Source organism: Salvelinus namaycush, chromosome 9 (genome assembly GCF_016432855.1).
Source record: "Salvelinus namaycush isolate Seneca chromosome 9, SaNama_1.0, whole genome shotgun sequence".
Classification (NCBI taxonomy): Eukaryota; Metazoa; Chordata; class Actinopteri; order Salmoniformes; family Salmonidae; genus Salvelinus; species Salvelinus namaycush.
Genome location: NC_052315.1, coordinates 3,636,351 through 3,655,701, shown reverse-complemented (window position 1 = coordinate 3,655,701; position 19,351 = coordinate 3,636,351). Strand labels below are relative to the sequence as shown.

Here is a 19,351-nt window from a genome sequence, read left to right as displayed (position 1 = left end):
AATAGCAGACACAACAGTATCATAATACAATGAAGACAGACTGTAGTTCAGATAGAGTCTGGTCAACGTTGGGGTCTAATAGCAGACACAACAGTATCATAATACAATGAAGACAGACTATAGTTCAGATAGAGCCTGGTCAACCATGGGGTCAATAGCAGACACAACAGTATCATAATACAATGAAGACAGACTGTAGTTCAGATAGAGCCTAGTCAACCATGGGGTCAATAGCAGACACAACAGTATCATAATACAATGAAGACAGACTGTAGTTCAGATAGAGTCTGGTCAACCATGGGGTCAATAGCAGACACAACAGTATCATCAGCATACAAGTGGAGATAAAAAAAAAAGTTGATATTGTTAATGTAAACAGTAAAAAGTACACTCCTTCAGGACACCAATATCCAGGAACCCTGGTTTAACACCGCCAGTAGACGTGTACACCTGGTTTAACACCGCCAGTAGATACACATCTCCCTGATTTAACACCGCCAGTAGACGTGTACACCTGGTTTAACACCGCCAGTAGATACACATCTCCCTGATTTAACACCGCCAGTAGACGTGTACACCTGGTTTAACACCGTCAGTAGATACACATCTCCCTGATTTAACACCGCCAGTAGACGTGTACACCTGGTTTAACACCGTCAGTAGATACACATCTCCCTGGTTTAACACCGTCAGTAGACGTGTACACCTGGTTTAACACCGTCAGTAGATACACATCTCCCTGATTTAACACCGCCAGTAGACGTGTACACCTGGTTTAACACCATCAGTAGACGTGTACACCTGGTTTAACACCGTCAGTAGATACACATCTCCCTGATTTAACACCGCCAGTAGACGTGTACACCTGGTTTAACACCGTCAGTAGATACACATCTCCCTGGTTTAACACCGTCAGTAGACGTGTACACCTGGTTTAACACCGTCAGTAGATACACATCTCCCTGGTTTAACACCGCCAATAGACGTGTACACCTGGTTTAACACCGCCAGTAGACGTGTACACCTGGTTTAACACCATCAGTAGACGTGTACACCTGGTTTAACACCGTCAGTAGATACACATCTCCCTGGTTTAACACCGCCAGTAGACGTGTACACCTGGTTTAACACCGTCAGTAGATACACATCTCCCTGGTTTAACACCGCCAGTAGACGTGTACACCTGGTTTAACACCGTCAGTAGACGTGTACACCTGGTTTAACACCGTCAGTAGATACACATCTCCCTGGTTTAACACCGTCAGTAGACGTGTACACCTGGTTTAACACCGTCAGTAGACGTGTACACCTGGTTTAACACCGTCAGTAGACGTGTACACCTGGTTTAACACCGTCAGTAGACGTGTACACCTGGTTTAACACCGTCAGTAGACGTGTACATCTGTCAAGTCCTTTTAAAACCCGTTTAAACCAACTCAACATGAAGAGTGGTTCAAGGCCCTGTTCCGGTCAAAAAACGTGTTTTTCCTGTGTTTTATAAATCGTACTGATGAAACTAACACTGTACAAGTGGGATTCTTTTCTAATCAGTGTTATTTCCTGATAGTTGCCGTTTCAAAATACAATCTACACAGGACCTCGTAATCAGCAGGTTTTTGGCATGGGCGGGAGATGTTTGTTTATGGTGACATCACCATGCTGTAAATGGATAAATAGACCAATAACAAACAGCGTTCCAAACCCACACTGACAATAGTAGACCGTTTTTGGTTTTCCCCACTCAGACCACTCCCAGGCACTCCTAGTCTTGCTAAAAAGCTATTTCCCCCCCCCCCATTTTAATGGAAATCTATTACAATAAGATACTTGATTGTTACCCAACATGTATTTGATATGGATATAATTTTAAAAGAAAACTGGGCAAAATATGCAGAAAATATTCAGCATTCTTGTTCCTCTGGAACTTGTTCCTGTCTCTGAACTCCAGCCAAGGAAAACCGGCTGAATGTCAAACTCTGCCAGGAAATGATATCAAACCAAATCAAAAACAGTTTCGTAATAGCTGTGAACGTTTATATAAAAACGGATCTAAAAGCCACACAAAGCACAGGATTGGGTAACAATGTCATGCATCAACACCTGCTTGGAGTCTGGACCTCAACAGGAAGTCACAGGTATTTCTATTGTCACTGGAAAGCTACTAGGTATCCTGATGTAGTCTTTCTATGCTGGGGAGCATTCAGTCAGTGTGTTACTCAATTAATAAAATCAGGAGTGAAAATGTGCTGAACAAGTCACATAATGAGTTGCATAATAGTGTTGAACAACTACCTCATCTCTGTACCCCACACATACAATTATATATAAGGTCCCTCAGTCAAGCAGTGAATTTCAAACACAGATTCAACACAGTTGCCAGAGAAGAAGGAAACCGCTCAGGGATTTCACCATGAGGCCAATGGTAAATTTAAAACAGTTATAGAGTTTAATGGATGTGATGGGAGAAAACTGAAAGGTTGCTGGATTGAATCCCCGAGCTGACAAGGTACAAATCTGTCGTTCTGCTCCTGAACAAGGTAGTTAACTCACTGTTCCTAGGCCGTCATTGAAAAAAATAATTTGTTCCTAGTTAAATAAAAGGTCAAATAAAATAGAAATAAAATTGTAGTTACTCCACAATACTAACCTAACTGATAAGTCTGTACAGAATATAAAATATTCCAAAACATGCATCCATGTTTGCAACAAGGCACTAAAGTAATACTGCAAAGAATTATCCTGAATACAAAGTGTTGTGTTATATTGGATTTGCCTCAAACATGTCACTGAATACCACTCTCTACATAATTTAAAGCATAGTGGTGGCTGCATCATGTTATGGGTATACTTGTAATCGTTAAGGACTTGGGAGTTTTTCAGGATAAAAAGAAACAGAATGGAGCTAAGCACAGGCAAAATCCTAGAGGAAACCTGGTTCCATCTGCTTTCCACCAGACACTGGGAGATAAATTCACCTTTCAGCAGGACAAAACACAAGGCCAAATCTACACTGGAGTTGCTTACCAAGAAGACAGTGAAGGTTCCTGAGAGGCCTAGTTAGAGTTGACTTAAATCTACTTGAAAACTTATGGCAAACCTTCATAATGGTTGGTTAGCAATGATCAACAACCAACTTGACAGAGCGTGAAGAATTTAGAAAATAATACAAATGGGCAAATGTTGCACAATCCAGGCTCTTAGAGACCCAGAAACACTCACATCACTTAGAGACTCAGAAACACTCACATCTCTTAGAGACCCAGAAACACTCACATCTCTTAGAGACGTACCCAGAAACACTCACATCACTTAGAGAACCAGAAACACTCACATCACTTAGAGACGTACCCAGAAACACTCACATCACTTAGAGAACCAGAAACACTCACATCACTTAGAGACCCAGAAACACTCACATCACTTAGAGACCCAGAAACACTCACATCACTTAGAGACCCAGAAACACTCACATCTCTTAGAGACCCAGAAACACTCACAGCTGTAATCACTGCCAAAAGGTGATTCTGACATGTATTAAGTCAGGTGGTTGAACACTTATCTCATCAAGATGTGTTTATACATTTTTTTTAAATGTCAGAATTTCTTACACTGAGTATTTTGTCGTTAACAAAAAAATTACAATGAAATCCATTTTAATCTCACTTTGTAAACAACAAAATCAATGGACGTGAACAATTTTAACATATGGAGATAGTTCATTTTGAAAGTATTCAGACCCCTTGACTTTTTCCACATTTTGTTACATTACAACCTTATTCTATTCTTGGGGACCTTCAATGCTGCAGAAATGTTTTGGTAGCCTTCCCCAGGTCTGTGCCTCGACACAATCCTCTCTCTGAGCTCTACGGACAATTCCTTCGACCTCATATGGCTTGGATTTTGCTCTGACATGCACTGTCAACTGTGGGACCTTATATAGGCAGGTGTGTGTCTTTACAAATCATGTCCAATCAATTGAATTGAACACAGGTGGACTCCAATCAAGTTGTAGAAACATCTCAAGGATGATCATAGGAAACAGGATGCACCTGAGCTCAATTTCAAGTCTCATAGCAAATGGTCTGAATACTTATGTAAATAAGGTATTTCTGTTTTATATTCTTTATACATTTGCAAAAAAATATATATATTATTGTTTTATGCCTTGTCATTATGGAGTATTGTGTGTAGATTGATAAGAAAAATAATTTAATACATTTTAGAATAAGTCTGTAACGTAACAAAATGTGGAAAAAGTCAAGGGGTCTGAATACTTTCCGAATGCACTGTACCTACTGTAGGATACAAAACATTAGGAACACCTGCTCTTTCCATAACAGACTGACCAGGTGAATCCAGGTGAAAGTGGTGATCCCTTATTGATGTCACTTGTTAAATCTATTTCAAAATCAGTGTAGATGAAGGGGAGGAGATTTTTTAAAGCCTTGAGACAATTGAGTCATGGTTTGTGTATGTGTGTCATTCAGAGAGTGAATTGGCAAGACAAATATTTAAGTGCCTTTGAACAGGGTATGGTAGTAGGTGCCAGGTGCACCGGTTTATGCGTGTCAAGAACTGCAACGCTGCTGGGTTTTTCCACACTCAACAGTTTCCCGTGTGTATCAAGATTGGTTCACCACCCAAAGGACATCCAGCCAACTTGACACAACTGTGGGAAGCATTGGAGTCAACATGGACCAGCATCCCTGTGGAACGCTTTCAACACCTTGCAGAGTCCATGCCCCAACGAATTGAGGCTGTTCTGACGGCAAGGGGGGGTGCAACTCAATATTAGGAAGGTCTAAATCAAAACCTGTTGGCTTAATCTGTGTCTGGGAAACCGACGTTGTTTTGATATACGATCAAGTCTAAGCCAAGTCCGTGACTGGTCCCGAGCATCTCTAGTTTCCATTGGCTTTTATCAAGAACCAGGTGTCTGACAACAAAAACACTCAGCCAGGTCAATCTGAAGTTATGAGGGAAGAAATACATCCCGGGCAGTAAGGGAAGAGGAGAAACATCCCGGGGGTAAGGGAAGAGGAGAAACATCCCAGCGGTAAGGGAAGAGGAGAAACATCCCAGCAGTAAGGGAAGAGGAGAAACATCCCGGCGGTAAGGGAAGAGGAGAAACATCCCGGCGGTGAGGGAAGAGGAGAAACATCCCGGCGGTGAGGGAAGAGGAGAAACATCCCGGGGGTGAGGGAAGAGGAGAAACATCCCGGCGGTGAGGGAAGAGGAGAAACATCCCGGGGGTGAGGGAAGAGGAGAAACATCCCGGCGGTAAGGGAAGAGGAGAAACATCCCGGCGGTAAGGGAAGAGGAGAAACATCCCGGGGGTAAGGGAAGAGGAGAAACATCCCGGGGGTAAGGGAAGAGGAGAAACATCCCGGGGGTAAGGGAAGAGGAGAAACATCCCGGCGGTAAGGGAAGAGGAGAAACATCCCGGCGGTAAGGGAAGAGAAGAAACATCCCGGCGGTAAGGGAAGAGGAGAAACATCCCGGCGGTAAGGGAAGAGAAGAAACATCCCTGCGGTAAGGGAAGAGAAGAAACATCCCTGCGGTAAGGGAAGAGGAGAAACATCCCGGGGGTAAGGGAAGAGGAGAAACATCCCGGCGGTAAGGGAAGAGGAGAAACATCCCGGGGGTAAGGGAAGAGGAGAAACATCCCGGCGGTAAGGGAAGAGGAGAAACATCCCGGCGGTAAGGGAAGAGGAGAAACATCCCGGCGGTAAGGGAAGAGGAGAAACATCCCGGCGGTAAGGGAAGAGGAGAAACATCCCGGGGGTAAGGGAAGAGGAGAAACATCCCGGGGGTAAGGGAAGAGGAGAAACATCCCGGCGGTAAGGGAAGAGGAGAAACATCCCGGCGGTAAGGGAAGTGGAGAAACATCCCGGCGGTAAGGGAAGAGGAGAAACATCCCGGCGGTAAGGGAAGAGGAGAAACATCCCGGGGGTAAGGGAAGAGGAGAAACATCCCGGCGGTAAGGGAAGAGAAGAAACATCCCGGCGGTAAGGGAAGAGAAGAAACATTCTCTGACAGGTGTGCACTGTCCATTCCTCCAACCCATCCTTGGTAAATATATATGTTTGATCATTCTGGACTCGTGGCTACACTGTAAAGTTAATGGAACATTGTTTTAGCAACATGAAATCTGTTCATATCTTCCCCCAGGAAGCGACCACTTTCATAAATTCATAGAATGTTTGGGAATGACGTATAGTAAGGCATTTGTGAAAATTCTATCGAATATAGAGTGAGAAAACGGCCGTGCGTTTGGACAGTTATTAGACACTGCAGTAAATAAACCTGAATAAAACCATTTGTCTTGTCCAGGACCCGAGTCTACACAGACAGATGCGCTATGGCCAATCAGAGATACAGTAGACCTTTATACAAAAAAAGACATTTGCCACACGGGCCTGCCATCATTCACTTTGAACTAGACTGTGTGTTTACAGGCAGTAGGGCCTGTCATCATTCACTATGAACTGGACTGTGTGTTTACAGGCAGTAGGGCCTGCCATCATTCACTTTGAACTGGACTGTGTGTTTACAGGAAGTAGGGCCTGCCATCATTCACTATGAACTGGACTGTGTGTTTGCAGGCAGTAGGGCCTGTCATCATTCACTTTGAACTGGACTGTGTGTTTACAGGAAGTTGCAAAAGAGCGATTTTAGATCATTATAATACATTGGCAAAAGCCACAAAATACACCTGAATGGATTTCTGTAAATATGTAAACACCACGGGAGTCCTCTTACATGTGGGAACTTTACAGTCCTATTGATCAAACAACCAGGAAAAGGTAGGCTCTCTCTCCCTCAGTTATGCACATCGACAACAACAAGATAAACAGTAATGTTAGCCAGAACGAGATGAATTAAAATCTAACGAGGGAACATTCACTTTTTAAGCTAAACTCAGCAAAAAAAGAAACGTCCCATTTTCAAGACCCTGTCTTTCAAAGATACATCGTAAAAATCCAAATCCAAAGATCTTCATTGTAAAGGGTTTAAACACATGCACATCCCATGCTTCTTCAATGAACCATAAACAATCAATGAACATGCACCTGTGGAACGGTCGTTAAGACACTAACAGCTTACACACGGTAGGCAATTAAGGTCACAGTTATGAAAACTTAGGACACTAAAGAGGCCTTTCTACTGACACTGAAAAAAACACAAATAAAGATGCCCAGGGTCCTTGTTCATCTGTGTGAACGTGCTTAGGCATGCTGCAAGGAGGCATGAGGACTGCAGATGTGGCCAGGACAATAAATTGCAATGTCCGTACTGTGAGACGCCTAAGACAGCTCCACAGGGAGACAGGGCGGACAGCTGATCGTCTGTGGCAAACCACGTGTAACAACACCTGCACAGGATCGGTACATCCGAACATCACACCTGCGGGACAGGTACAGGATGGCAACAACAACTGCCCGAGTTACACCAGGAACGCACAATCCCTCCATCAGTGCTCAGACTGTCCGCAATAGGCTGAGAGAGGCTGGATTGAGGGCTTGTAGGCCTGTTGTAAGGCAGGTCCTCACCAGACATCACATTTAACAATGTCTCCTATGGGCACAAACCCACCTTCGCTGGACCAGACAAGACTGGCAAAAAGTGTTCTTCACTGACGAGTCGCGATTTTGTCTCACCAGGGGTGATGGTCGGATTCGCGTTTATCGTCAAAGGAATGAGCATTAAACTGAGGCCTGTACTCTGGAGCGGGATCGATTTGGAGGTGGAGGGTCTGTCATGGTCTGGGGAGGTGTGTCACAGCATCATCGGACTGAGCTTGTTGTCATTGCAGGCAATCTCAAAGCTGTGCGTTACAGGGAAGACATCCTCCTCCCTCATGTGGTACCCTTCCTGCAGGCTCATCCTGACATGACCCTACAGCATGACAATGCCATCAGCCATACTGCTCGTTCTGTGCGTGATTTCCTGCAAGACAGGAATGTCAGAGTTCTGCCATGGCCAGCGAAGAGCCCGGATCTCAATCCCATTGAGCACGTCTGGGACCTGTTGGATCGGAGGGTGAGGGCTAGGGCCATTCCCGCCAGAAATGTCCAGGAACTTGCAGGTGCCTTGGTGGAAGAGTGGGGTAACATCTCACAGCAAGAACTGGCAAATCTGGTGCAGTCCATGGGGATGAGATGCACTGTAGTACTTAATGCAGCTGGTGGCCACACCAGATACTGACTGTTACTCTTGATTTTGAGCCCCCCTTTGTTCAGGGACACATTATTCCATTTCTGTTAGTCACATTTCTGTGGAACTTGTTCAGTTTATGTCTCAGTTGTTGAATCTTATGTTCATACAAATATTTACACCTGTTAAGTTTGCTGAACATTTAACGCAGCTGACAGTGAGAGGACGTTTCTTTTTTTTTGTTGCTGAGTTTAGTAGATGCCTCAAGTGTTGAGTCATTTATGCTCTCGTGTGTCGTAGTCGGCCCGCGGGCCTTGTTTGACACGTGCGCTAGCCTAGTCGTCACGTTATGACTGACTTGTGATCATTGCTAGTTCGACTGTATCGACGTTCCCAGCCGTAGTTACAGTCGTCTGTTTTTGTTCAAAATACTGAGTCAAAGAAACTGAAACAGCGCATCCTGAATGGAGGCAGAAAACAACGTAGCAGGCCAGCTGTGAGAGGAAGAGGAAGAGGCAGAGCGAGAGGGATGAAATGGAGGCAGAAAACAAAGTAGCAGGCCAGCTGTGAGAGGAAGAGGAAGAGGCAGAGCGAGAGGGATGAAATGGAGGCAGAAAACAACGTACCAGGCCAGCTGTGAGAGGAAGAGGAAGAGGCAGAGCGAGAGGGATGAAATGGAGGCAGAAAACAACGTACCAGGCCAGCTGTGAGAGGAAGAGGAAGAGGCAGAGCGAGAGGGATGAAATGGAGGCAGAAAACAACGTAGCAGGCAAGCTGTGAGAGGAAGAGGAAGAGGCAGAGCGAGAGGGATGAAATGGAGGCAGAAAACAACGTAGCAGGCCAGCTGTGAGAGGAAGAGGAAGAGGCAGAGCGAGAGGGATGAAATGGAGGCAGAAAACAACGTAGCAGGCCAGCTGTGAGAGGAAGAGGAAGAGGCAGAGCGAGAGGGATGAAATGGAGGCAGAAAACAACGTAGCAGGCCAGCTGTGAGAGGAAGAGGAAGAGGCAGAGCGAGAGGGATGAAATGGAGGCAGAAAACAACGTAGCAGGCCAGCTGTGAGAGGAAGAGGAAGAGGCAGAGCGAGAGGGATGAAATGGAGGCAGAAAACAACGTAGCAGGCCAGCTGTGAGAGGAAGAGGAAGAGGCAGAGCGAGAGGGATGAAATGGAGGCAGAAAACAACGTAGCAGGCCAGCTGTGAGAGGAAGAGGAAGAGGCAGAGCGAGAGGGATGAAATGGAGGCAGAAAACAACGTAGCAGGCCAGCTGTGAGAGGAAGAGGAAGAGGCAGAGCGTGAGGGATGAAATGGAGGCAGAAAACAACGTACCAGGCCAGCTGTGAGAGGAAGAGGAAGAGGCAGAGCGAGAGGGATGAAATGGAGGCAGAAAACAACGTACCAGGCCAGCTGTGAGAGGAAGAGGAAGAGGCAGAGCGAGAGGGATGAAATGGAGGCAGAAAACAACGTAGCAGGCCAGCTGTGAGAGGAAGAGGAAGAGGCAGAGCGAGAGGGATGAAATGGAGGCAGAAAACAACGTAGCAGGCAAGCTGTGATTTACAACCTGACAGCAATATGTTTTGGACTACCAAGAAATGTATCGGTGAATTATATTAATCATGCATTGAACTGCATCTATTCTACCAATAATGTCTCTGTGAATTATATTAATCATGCATTGAACTGCATCTATCTATTCTACCAATAATGTCTTGGTGAATTATATTAATCATGCATTGAACAGCATCTATCTATTCTACCAATAATGTCTTGGTGAATTATATTAATCATGCATTGAACAGCATCTATCTATTCTACCAATAATGTCTCTGTGAATTATATTAATCATGCATTGAACTGCATCTATTCTACCAATAATGTCTTGGTGAATTATATTAATCATGCATTGAACTGCATCTATCTATTCTACCAATAATGTCTCTGTGAATTATATTAATCATGCATTGAACTGCATCTATTCTACCAATAATGTCTCTGTGAATTATATTAATCATGCATTGAACTGCATCTATCTATTCTACCAATAATGTCTTGGTGAATTATATTAATCATGCATTGAACTGCATCTATCTATTCTACCAATAATGTCTTGGTGAATTATATTAATCATGCATTGAACAGCATCTATCTATTCTACCAATAATGTCTCGGTGAATTATATTAATCATGCATTGAACTGCATCTATCTATTCTACCAATAATGTCTCTGTGAATTATATTAATCATGCATTGAACTGCATCTATCTATTCTACCAATAATGTCTCTGTGAATTATATTAATCATGCATTGAACTGCATCTATCTATTCTACCAATAATGTCTTGGTGAATTATATTAATCATGCATTGAACTGCATCTATCTATTCTACCAATAATGTCTTGGTGAATTATATTAATCATGCATTGAACTGCATCTATCTATTCTACCAATAATGTCTTGGTGAATTATATTAATCATGCATTGAACTGCATCTATCTATTCTACCAATAATGTCTTGGTGAATTATATTAATCATGCATTGAACTGCATCTATCTATTCTACCAATAATGTCTTGGTGAATTATATTAATCATGCATTGAACTGCATCTATCTATTCTACCAATAATGTCTTGGTGAATTATATTAATCATGCATTGAACTGCATCTATGTATTCTACCAATAATGTCTCTGTGTACATTATGGAACATTGAGTCAAATAGAACCTATTTTCAAAGCTTCCTATGAAGTTGGTTTTGTAGCATAAACTGGGAATGTGATATTTTTGTCTGATATTATGATTGTCTTTTTGTTTCATATCTGTAAAGTAGTTAAACCGTTGTCAGTTCCACTTTAAATGAGACCGGCTTAGTGTATAATGACAGTCGTTATCAGGCCTGGGTGGGTTCTGGGTGGGTTCTGGGTGGGTTCTGGGTGGGTTCTGGGTGGGTTCTGGGTGGGTTCTGGGTGGGTTCTGGGGGGGTTCTGGGTGGGTTCTGGGTGGGTTCTGGGGATTTACAGTTAAAGAAATCACTATTTATCGCAAAAGATAAATATGATAATTTAGGTAATGCTTTTTATCCATTTAGATTTACAGTTATGTCATAAAAGGGAATCAAAAGTACCATAATCCAACCACCTGCTATTGAAATCACCATCAATATTATTTCTTTAAATATGGGCCTGTTACACAGATTAAGCCTAGTCCTCGATTTAAAACACTTTGAATGGAGATTTTCCATTAATAAATACTGATAATCCAGGGCTATAGACTATTATTTAAACATTATTTTAGTAGGGAGTCCCATTGAGATCTGGGCCTGGGAAATCACCATCCCTAGATTATCTCTAAGTGTCGCCTGGTTTAGACAGGGGAAATCTTGCACAATATTGGCTGTTTTCCATTAAGTCAGATATTCCTGGTCCAAGATGAACAATGTTTAACCAGGGCCCCGGGGAGGCCGTCCCTAAAACGATCCACAATCTCACAGTGAGATGTTTAGAACCATCTTTAGCACCACAGTAGCAGGAGTCACAGAGCAAAAACCCAATTACGTCCAAGGTTGAGAACAGGTCAACTAGAGACCTTAAAACACTGCTCCTTTTGATTCCTGTGGACCATGGCCTATACCAGCCAGACCCACAGTGATGCTTTTCATTCGGGAAATACAGGCTCTCTAGACAGCACAGGGAGTCAGGAAATACAGGCTCTCTAGACAGCACAGGGAGTCAGGAAATACAGGCTCTCTAGACAGCACAGGGAGTCAGGAAATACAGGCTCTCTAGACAGCACAGGGAGTCAGGAAATACAGGCTCTCTAGACAGCACAGGGAGTCAGGAAATACAGGCTCTCTAGACAGCACAGGGAGTCAGGAAATACAGGCTCTCTAGACAGCACAGGGAGTCAGGGAAATAAAAATGATAACATCAGCATATGAAACCTTTCAAGGAAATCAATGGTTGAATAACTAACTTCCCAGTGATGGTGTTGAGAGATGGATATCAGGCCTAGATTGCGTCCCAAATGGCACCCTGGTCAAAAGTAGTGCCATTTGGGCCGTAACCCTACAGTCCCCGGGGCCGTAACCCTACAGTCCCCGGGGCCGTAACCCTACAGTCCCCGGGGCCGTAACCCGACAGTCCCCGGGGCCGTAACCCGACAGTCCCCGGGGCCGTAACCCGACAGTCCCCGGGGCCGTAACCCTACAGTCCCCGGGGCCGTAACCCTACAGTCCCCGGGGCCGTAACCCTACAGTCCCCGGGGCCGTAACCCTACAGTCCCCGGGGCCGTAACCCTACAGTCCCCGGGGCCGTAACCCGACAGTAAATCGTTTATGTCAAAGGTAGTTCAACAGAAAAATAAATCAGATTGGCATTACAGTAACATTATTTTGTCCCCCATGATGAAATCAGGAGTGTAGATCGGTCTCCGTCTGTTCCGTCTTTTGTACGTTAGTCACACTCGATCTCAGTTAACGCTGGCCTGATTTTGACGAACATCGGGTGAATGATGCGTCTTGCTATAGAGATTTTGTGAGTCACACCATAGAGGAAGAGGCGGAGCGAGAGGGATAACTGGGCCCAAAATCTGTCTTCTCCAGCAGCTGGCTCACCAAGCAGGGAGTTGTGTGGAGGTCAATAAGAGACGGTCGAATTCAGTTAACAAAAAAATGTCATAGTTTATTTGCTACATGTGGCTTATTTGATCTAATATAAATGTTGTCTATTGCCTAGGTTGTTATGAGTGTACTGATAAGTAGGACATGACATCCTGGCAGTAGGACAGGGAGTGGATTAGATAGAGACTGGCAGTAGGACAGGGAGTGGATTAGATAGAGACTGGCAGTAGGACAGGGAGTGGATTAGATAGAGACTGGCAGTAGGACATGGAGTGGATTAGATAGAGACTGGCAGTAGGACAGGGAGTGGATTAGCTAGAGACTGGCAGTAGGACAGGGCCTGGATTAGCTAGAGACTGGCAGTAGGACAGGGCCTGGATTAGCTAGAGACTGGCAGTAGGACAGGGAGTGTATTAGCTAGAGACTGGCAGTAGGACAGGGAGTGTATTAGCTAGAGACTGGCAGTAGGACAGGGAGTGTATTAGCTAGAGACTGGCAGTAGGACAGGGAGTGTATTAGCTAGAGACTGGCAGTAGGACAGGGAGTGTATTAGCTAGAGACTGGCAGTAGGACAGGGAGTGTATTAGCTAGAGACTGGCAGTAGGACAGGGAGTGGATTAGATAGAGACTGGCAGTAGGACAGGGAGTGGATTAGCTAGAGACTGGCAGTAGGACAGGGAGTGTATTAGCTAGAGACTGGCAGTAGGACAGGGAGTGTATTAGCTAGAGACTGGCAGTAGGACAGGGAGTGGATTAGCTAGAGACTGGCAGTAGGACAGGGAGTGGATTAGCTAGAGACTGGCAGTAGGACAGGCAGTGGATTAGCTAGAGACTGGCAGTAGGACAGGGAGTAGATTAGCTAAAGAGACTGGCAGTAGGACAGGGAGTGGATTAGATAGAGACTGGCAGTAGGACAGGGAGTGGATTAGATAGAGACTGGCAGTAGGACAGGGAGTGGATTAGCTAAAGACTGGCAGTAGGACAGGGGGTGGATTAGCTAGAGACTGGCAGTAGGACAGGGGGTGGATTAGCTAGAGACTGGCAGTAGGACAGGGGGTGGATTAGATAAAGAGACTGGCAGTAGGACAGGGGGTGGATTAGCTAAAGAGACTGGCAGTAGGACAGGGGGTGGATTAGAGAGAGAGACTGGCAGTAGGACAGGGTTTGGATTAGATAGAGACTGGCAGTAGGACAGGGAGTGGATTAGATAGAGACTGGCAGTAGGACAGGGAGTGGATTAGATAGAGACTGGCAGTAGGACAGGGAGTGGATTAGATAGAGACTGGCAGTAGGACAGGGAGTGGATTAGATAGAGACTGACAGTAGGACAGGGAGTGGATTAGATAGAGACTGGCAGTAGGACAGGGAGTGGATTAGATAGAGACTGGCAGTAGGACAGGGAGTGGATTAGATAGAGACTGGCAGTAGGACAGGGAGTGGATTAGATAGAGACTGACAGTAGGACAGGGAGTGGATTAGATAGAGACTGGCAGTAGGACAGGGAGTGGATTAGCTAGAGACTGGCAGTAGGACAGGGAGTGGATTAGATAGAGACTGGCAGTAGGACAGGGAGTGGATTAGCTAGAGACTGGCAGTAGGACAGGGAGTGGGTTAGATAGAGAGACTGGCAGTAGGACAGGGAGTGGATTAGCTATAGAGACTGGCAGTAGGACTGGGAGTGGATTAGATAGAGACTGGCAGTAGGACAGGAAGTGGATTAGATAGAGACTGGCAGTAGGACAGGAAGTGGATTAGATAGAGACTGGCAGTAGGACAGGGAGTGGATTAGATAGAGACTGGCAGTAGGACAGGGAATGGATTAGATAGAGACTGGCAGTAGGACAGGGAGTGGATTAGATAGAGACTGGCAGTAGGACAGGGAGTGGATTAGATAGAGACTGGCAGTAGGACAGGGAGTGGATTAGATAGAGACTGGCAGTAGGACAGGGAGTGGATTAGATAGAGACTGGCAGTAGGACAGGGAGTGGATTAGATAGAGACTGGCAGTAGGACAGGGAGTGGATTAGAGAGAGACTGGTATTCAAATGAACTGCCTTCCACCTTTGAATACATTTATTTTCATTATTAGACACTTGAGTATCTGGTCAAAAATATAATGGATAATCTGTGGTCACACACACGATAACAGAAATGTGATAATCACACACAATATTAATTGGCCCAAAAATATGATTTGATCTGAGAAACAAAGCTAAATTGATTGCATCCAAATTGGCCATTATAATTTACACCAGTTATTTAATTTACAGTTTTACTTTAGTGCCTTATTGCAAACAGGATGCATGTTTTGGAATATTTTTTATTCTGTACAGACTTCCTTCTTTTCACTCTGTCATTTAGGTTAGTATTGTGGAGTAACTACAATGTTGTTGATCCATCCTCAGTGTTCTCCCATCACAGCCATTAAACTCTATAACTGTTTTAAAGTCACCATTGGCCTCATGGTGAAATCCCTGAGCAGTTTCCTTCCTCTCCGACAGCTGAGTTAGGAAGGACTCCTGTATCTTTGTAGTGACTGGGTGTATTGATACACCGTCCAAAGTGTAATTAATAACTTCACCATGCTCAAAGATGAGGCCCAGCGGGTGTATTCCTGATACAGGGAATGAGGCCCAGCGGGTGTATTCCTGATACAGGGAATGAGGCCCAGCGGGTGTATTCCTGATACAGGGAATGAGGCCCAGCGGGTGTATTCTCTAACTGTTTTAAAGTCACCACTGGCCTCATGGTGAAATCCCAGAGTGGTTTCCTTCCTCTCTGGCCACTGAGTTAGGAAGAACTCCTGTATCTTGAAATCCCTGTTTTTAAATTCAGGTTGTACCACAACAACATGTGGAAAAGATCAAGGGGTTCCTGAAGGAACTGTCGTTCCTAAAAGGTCAAGGGGTGAGACTACTTCCTGTCGTTCCTAAAAGGTCAAGGGGTGAGACTACTTCCTGTCGTTCCTAAAAGGTCAAGGGGTGAGACTACTTCCTGTCGTTCCTAAAAGGTCAAGGGGTGAGACTACTTCCTGTCGTTCCTAAAAGGTCAAGGGGTGAGACTACTTCCTGTCGTTCCTAAAAGGTCAAGGGGTGAGACTACTTCCTGTCGTTCCTAAAAGGTCAAGGGGTGAGACTACTTCCTGTCGTTCCTAAAAGGTCAAGGGGTGAGACTACTTCCTGTCGTTCCTAAAAGTAGAAAATGAAAACACATAAAACTGATGCTATAGCCTAGACATCAAATGTTGCCAATAGACTATGTCTATGTCGTACATTGTGGACACAACAGCCACGAAACCTTCTACTCCCCTCTCCCAGCTAACACAGTGGATCTGGGCCAATTCCTCATTGATACCTGGGATGGCTCCCAAAAGCACTAATTTCCCTGTATGCTTGAGGACCTGAGGGTAGTTCAACACCATTATGCTTATTTAGGAAATACAATTTTAACAAAATGCGTTTAGGCATAAAGTTAGCTACATAGTCTTGAATGTTCCTGTAGTGATGAAGACTCTGCCATGGGCCTTAAAACTCAGCTGTAAAATAATATAAAAAATATAGAAATGTACAGAAAAAACAAGGTGCAACAGCAGCAGTAATTGTATCCGTTTGTTTGAAATATACTTTTTTACTCAACAAAACACCACCGGCACACCAATACATCTTCTGTGGCAGCCTTGTACCCTAAAGAAGGCTACTTATTGAACACGGCGTATAGGCTACTTATTGAACACGGCGTATAGGCTACTTATTGAACACGGCGTATAGGCTACTTATTGAACACGGCGTATAGGCTACTTATTGAACACGGCGTATAGGCTACTTATTGAACACAGCGTATAGGCTACTTATTGAACACAGCGTATAGGCTACTTATTGAACACGGCGTATAGGCTACTTATTGAACACGGTGTATAGGCTACTTATTGAACACGGCGTATAGGCTACTTATTGAACACAGCGTATAGGCTACTTATTGAACACGGTGTATAGGCTACTTATTGAACACGGCGTATAGGCTACTTATTGAACACGGCGTATAGGCTACTTATTGAACACGGCGCATAGGCTACTTATTGAACACGGCGCATAGGCTACTTATTGAACACGGCGTATAGGCTACTTATTGAACACAGCGTATAGGCTACTTATTGAACACAGCGTATATAATCCATAGGATAAACACTGTACCTGCTATAGACCAAACAATCCATGTGGTTGATTTCTTTATCGGATCTGTGTCTTCTGTAATCCTCCCAAAGGTCTTTGATGGCAGTGACCGACAGGATGAACACCACTGGTGCCAGGGCCAGCTGTGGTTGGAAAGCATTACAAACTGGAACAAAATTCAGCAGGGCGATGAACACGAAGTATACGTTGGCAAACCTATGGAACTGCTCGAACAGATTCTTCGGTAGAAAAGAGAGAAGGGTGTATTTTGTGGTTTTAATCTTATTGTCTGAATAGTGTCTATTTGGGTTGTCCTCGCCTTTGGTTCGATCATATAAAATGTTAGAATGCACAGTCCGTGTTTTGTGTTCCTTCTTGGTTTTCTTCCTCTGTTTCTTCACTTTGACCACTTCGGTTTCTCCAATCTTCTCTCGCGCCATAGTTTGCCTCAAACTCTCCCAAACTTTTCCTTTCTATTGCGTTTTTCAAACATAGAAATGTCCTATGTAATCATAGAGCTCCATACCTTCAGAATGGACATTGTATTATTCTCTGTTTTCACGCTAATTTCTTCTTTACTATCATCTCCTCGATTTCCCGTATTTTCCTCTTTGAGTACACGAAAGCATTATAATATTAACTTTTTTTTTTTCATTTGCCGTTTAGAGATGCTTCGGAAAGTTTGGGCATAGTTGTGAAGAACCGTTCAGTCGGTGAGTTGTAGAACACATGGATCGACTTTGCCTTTGCGATGTCGTGGCAAAACCCATTGGCCATGTGTTTAAAAAGCAGCGTATTTGTGCAGATTGTGCGCAGAGAGAGGTGTTGGTGAGAGGAGGGGACACAGGGCCGTCACTACTGACACGGTCTGACCCCCACGCTCCTCCCTCTCCCCAAACAGGACTTTTTTCATCGTCAGGATGGAAGTGCCACGCGGCCCGACGCGGTATTATTTGAGTTCAAAACTGTCCTACGTAGAAGTTAAAGTATTATTCGTCTCTGTCCAAAACACTAAGCCGTCATATTAAATATATGGATTGATGAGATTGTGTCAAGAGATAAACGATTTCATATTGAAACGTTTCCCACAGGGCACAGAGTTCAGTTTAAAGTCTAGTTTTGATTTACATTTGATTCAGTTGTCAACTAAGGTGAATAATACATGAATTACATCACAAAATATTTCACCATGTCATTGGATTTAGGTATACAGTTGGCAAAAAAAAAACGAAATGTCCGTTGATGACTTTTTGCAAATTCAATTATTCAATGTCATTACATATATTTTTAGAGGGTTGAAATAAAATGGAAACAACATTGATTCAACCAGATTTTGCATAGTGGGTTATATTTTTTAAACGTTTTTTTTTTTGTTTAGTAGGCATAGATCAGGGATGGGCAACTCAAGGTGTCTCAAGGTAACAAGTAGAATACCCAGGGTGCAATTTTGAAACGTGGCTGTGCATTAACAATGTCTCTCTTATGACATCAGTCACTGATAGTCACTCAAGTAGCCCATGTCAGCTATAATATTTTAGAGGAGTAAATGAGTCTAGTGGCCAGTTATCTAAACCTGTAGTAATTAGAGCCTGGGGCCCCCCCATTGATTTTTATTAGTCAGTCTCACTTAGATATCATATTAAAAAACGGCAAACATTTCTCGCCAACCTATTGGGAAATGTGTAGAAATGCAGGAAATTAGCTATTAAACCAATGACAAAATGAGTAGAATTGCACAAAAATAACACAAAAACTTTTTTTTAAATGCAACTGTGGTACTATGATGAGTTCAGATATGTTGTGGCCTCCATCCCTGGCCTCCAACCCTGGCCTCCAACCCTATTGCCCAACCCTGGCCTCCAACCCTATTGCCCATCCCTGGCCTCCAACCCTGGCCTCCAACCCTATTGCCCATCCCTGGCCTCCAACCCTATTGCCCATCCCTGGCCTCCAACCCTATTGCCCATCCCTGGCCTCCAACCCTATTGCCCATCCCTGGCCTCCAACCCTATTGCCCATCCCTGGCCTCCAACCCTATTGCCCATCCCTGGCCTCCAACCCTATTGCCCATCCCTGGCCTCCAACCCTATTGCCCATCCCTGGCCTCCATCCCTGGCCTCCAACCCTATTGCCCATCCCTGGCCTCCAACCCTATTGCCCATCCCTGGCCTCCAACCCTATTGCCCATCCCTGGCCTCCATCCCTGGCCTCCAACCCTATTGCCCATCCCTGGCCTCCAACCCTATTGCCCATCCCTGGCCTCCAACCCTATTGCCCATCCCTGGCCTCCATCCCTGGCCTACAACCCTGGCCTCCAACCCTATTGCCCATCCCTGGCCTCCAACCCTATTGCCCATCCCTAGCCTCCAACCCTATTGCCCATCCCTGGCCTCCATCCCTGGCCTCCAACCC

At 44.6% G+C, this 19,351-nt stretch overlaps 1 protein-coding gene across 1 annotated transcript in view; it reads right to left on the bottom strand.

The window, feature by feature from the left end:
• The window catches only part of LOC120053620 (probable phospholipid-transporting ATPase VA), a 75,117-nt gene extending 57,468 nt beyond the window's left edge, over positions 1–17,649 (bottom strand). The window contains exon 1 of the mRNA XM_039000762.1: positions 16,961–17,649. Within this exon, the coding sequence (XP_038856690.1) occupies positions 16,961–17,379 (419 nt within the window). The 5' untranslated portion in view covers positions 17,380–17,649. The remainder of the gene's footprint in view (positions 1–16,960) is intronic.
• Positions 17,650–19,351: the final 1,702 nt, after the last annotated feature.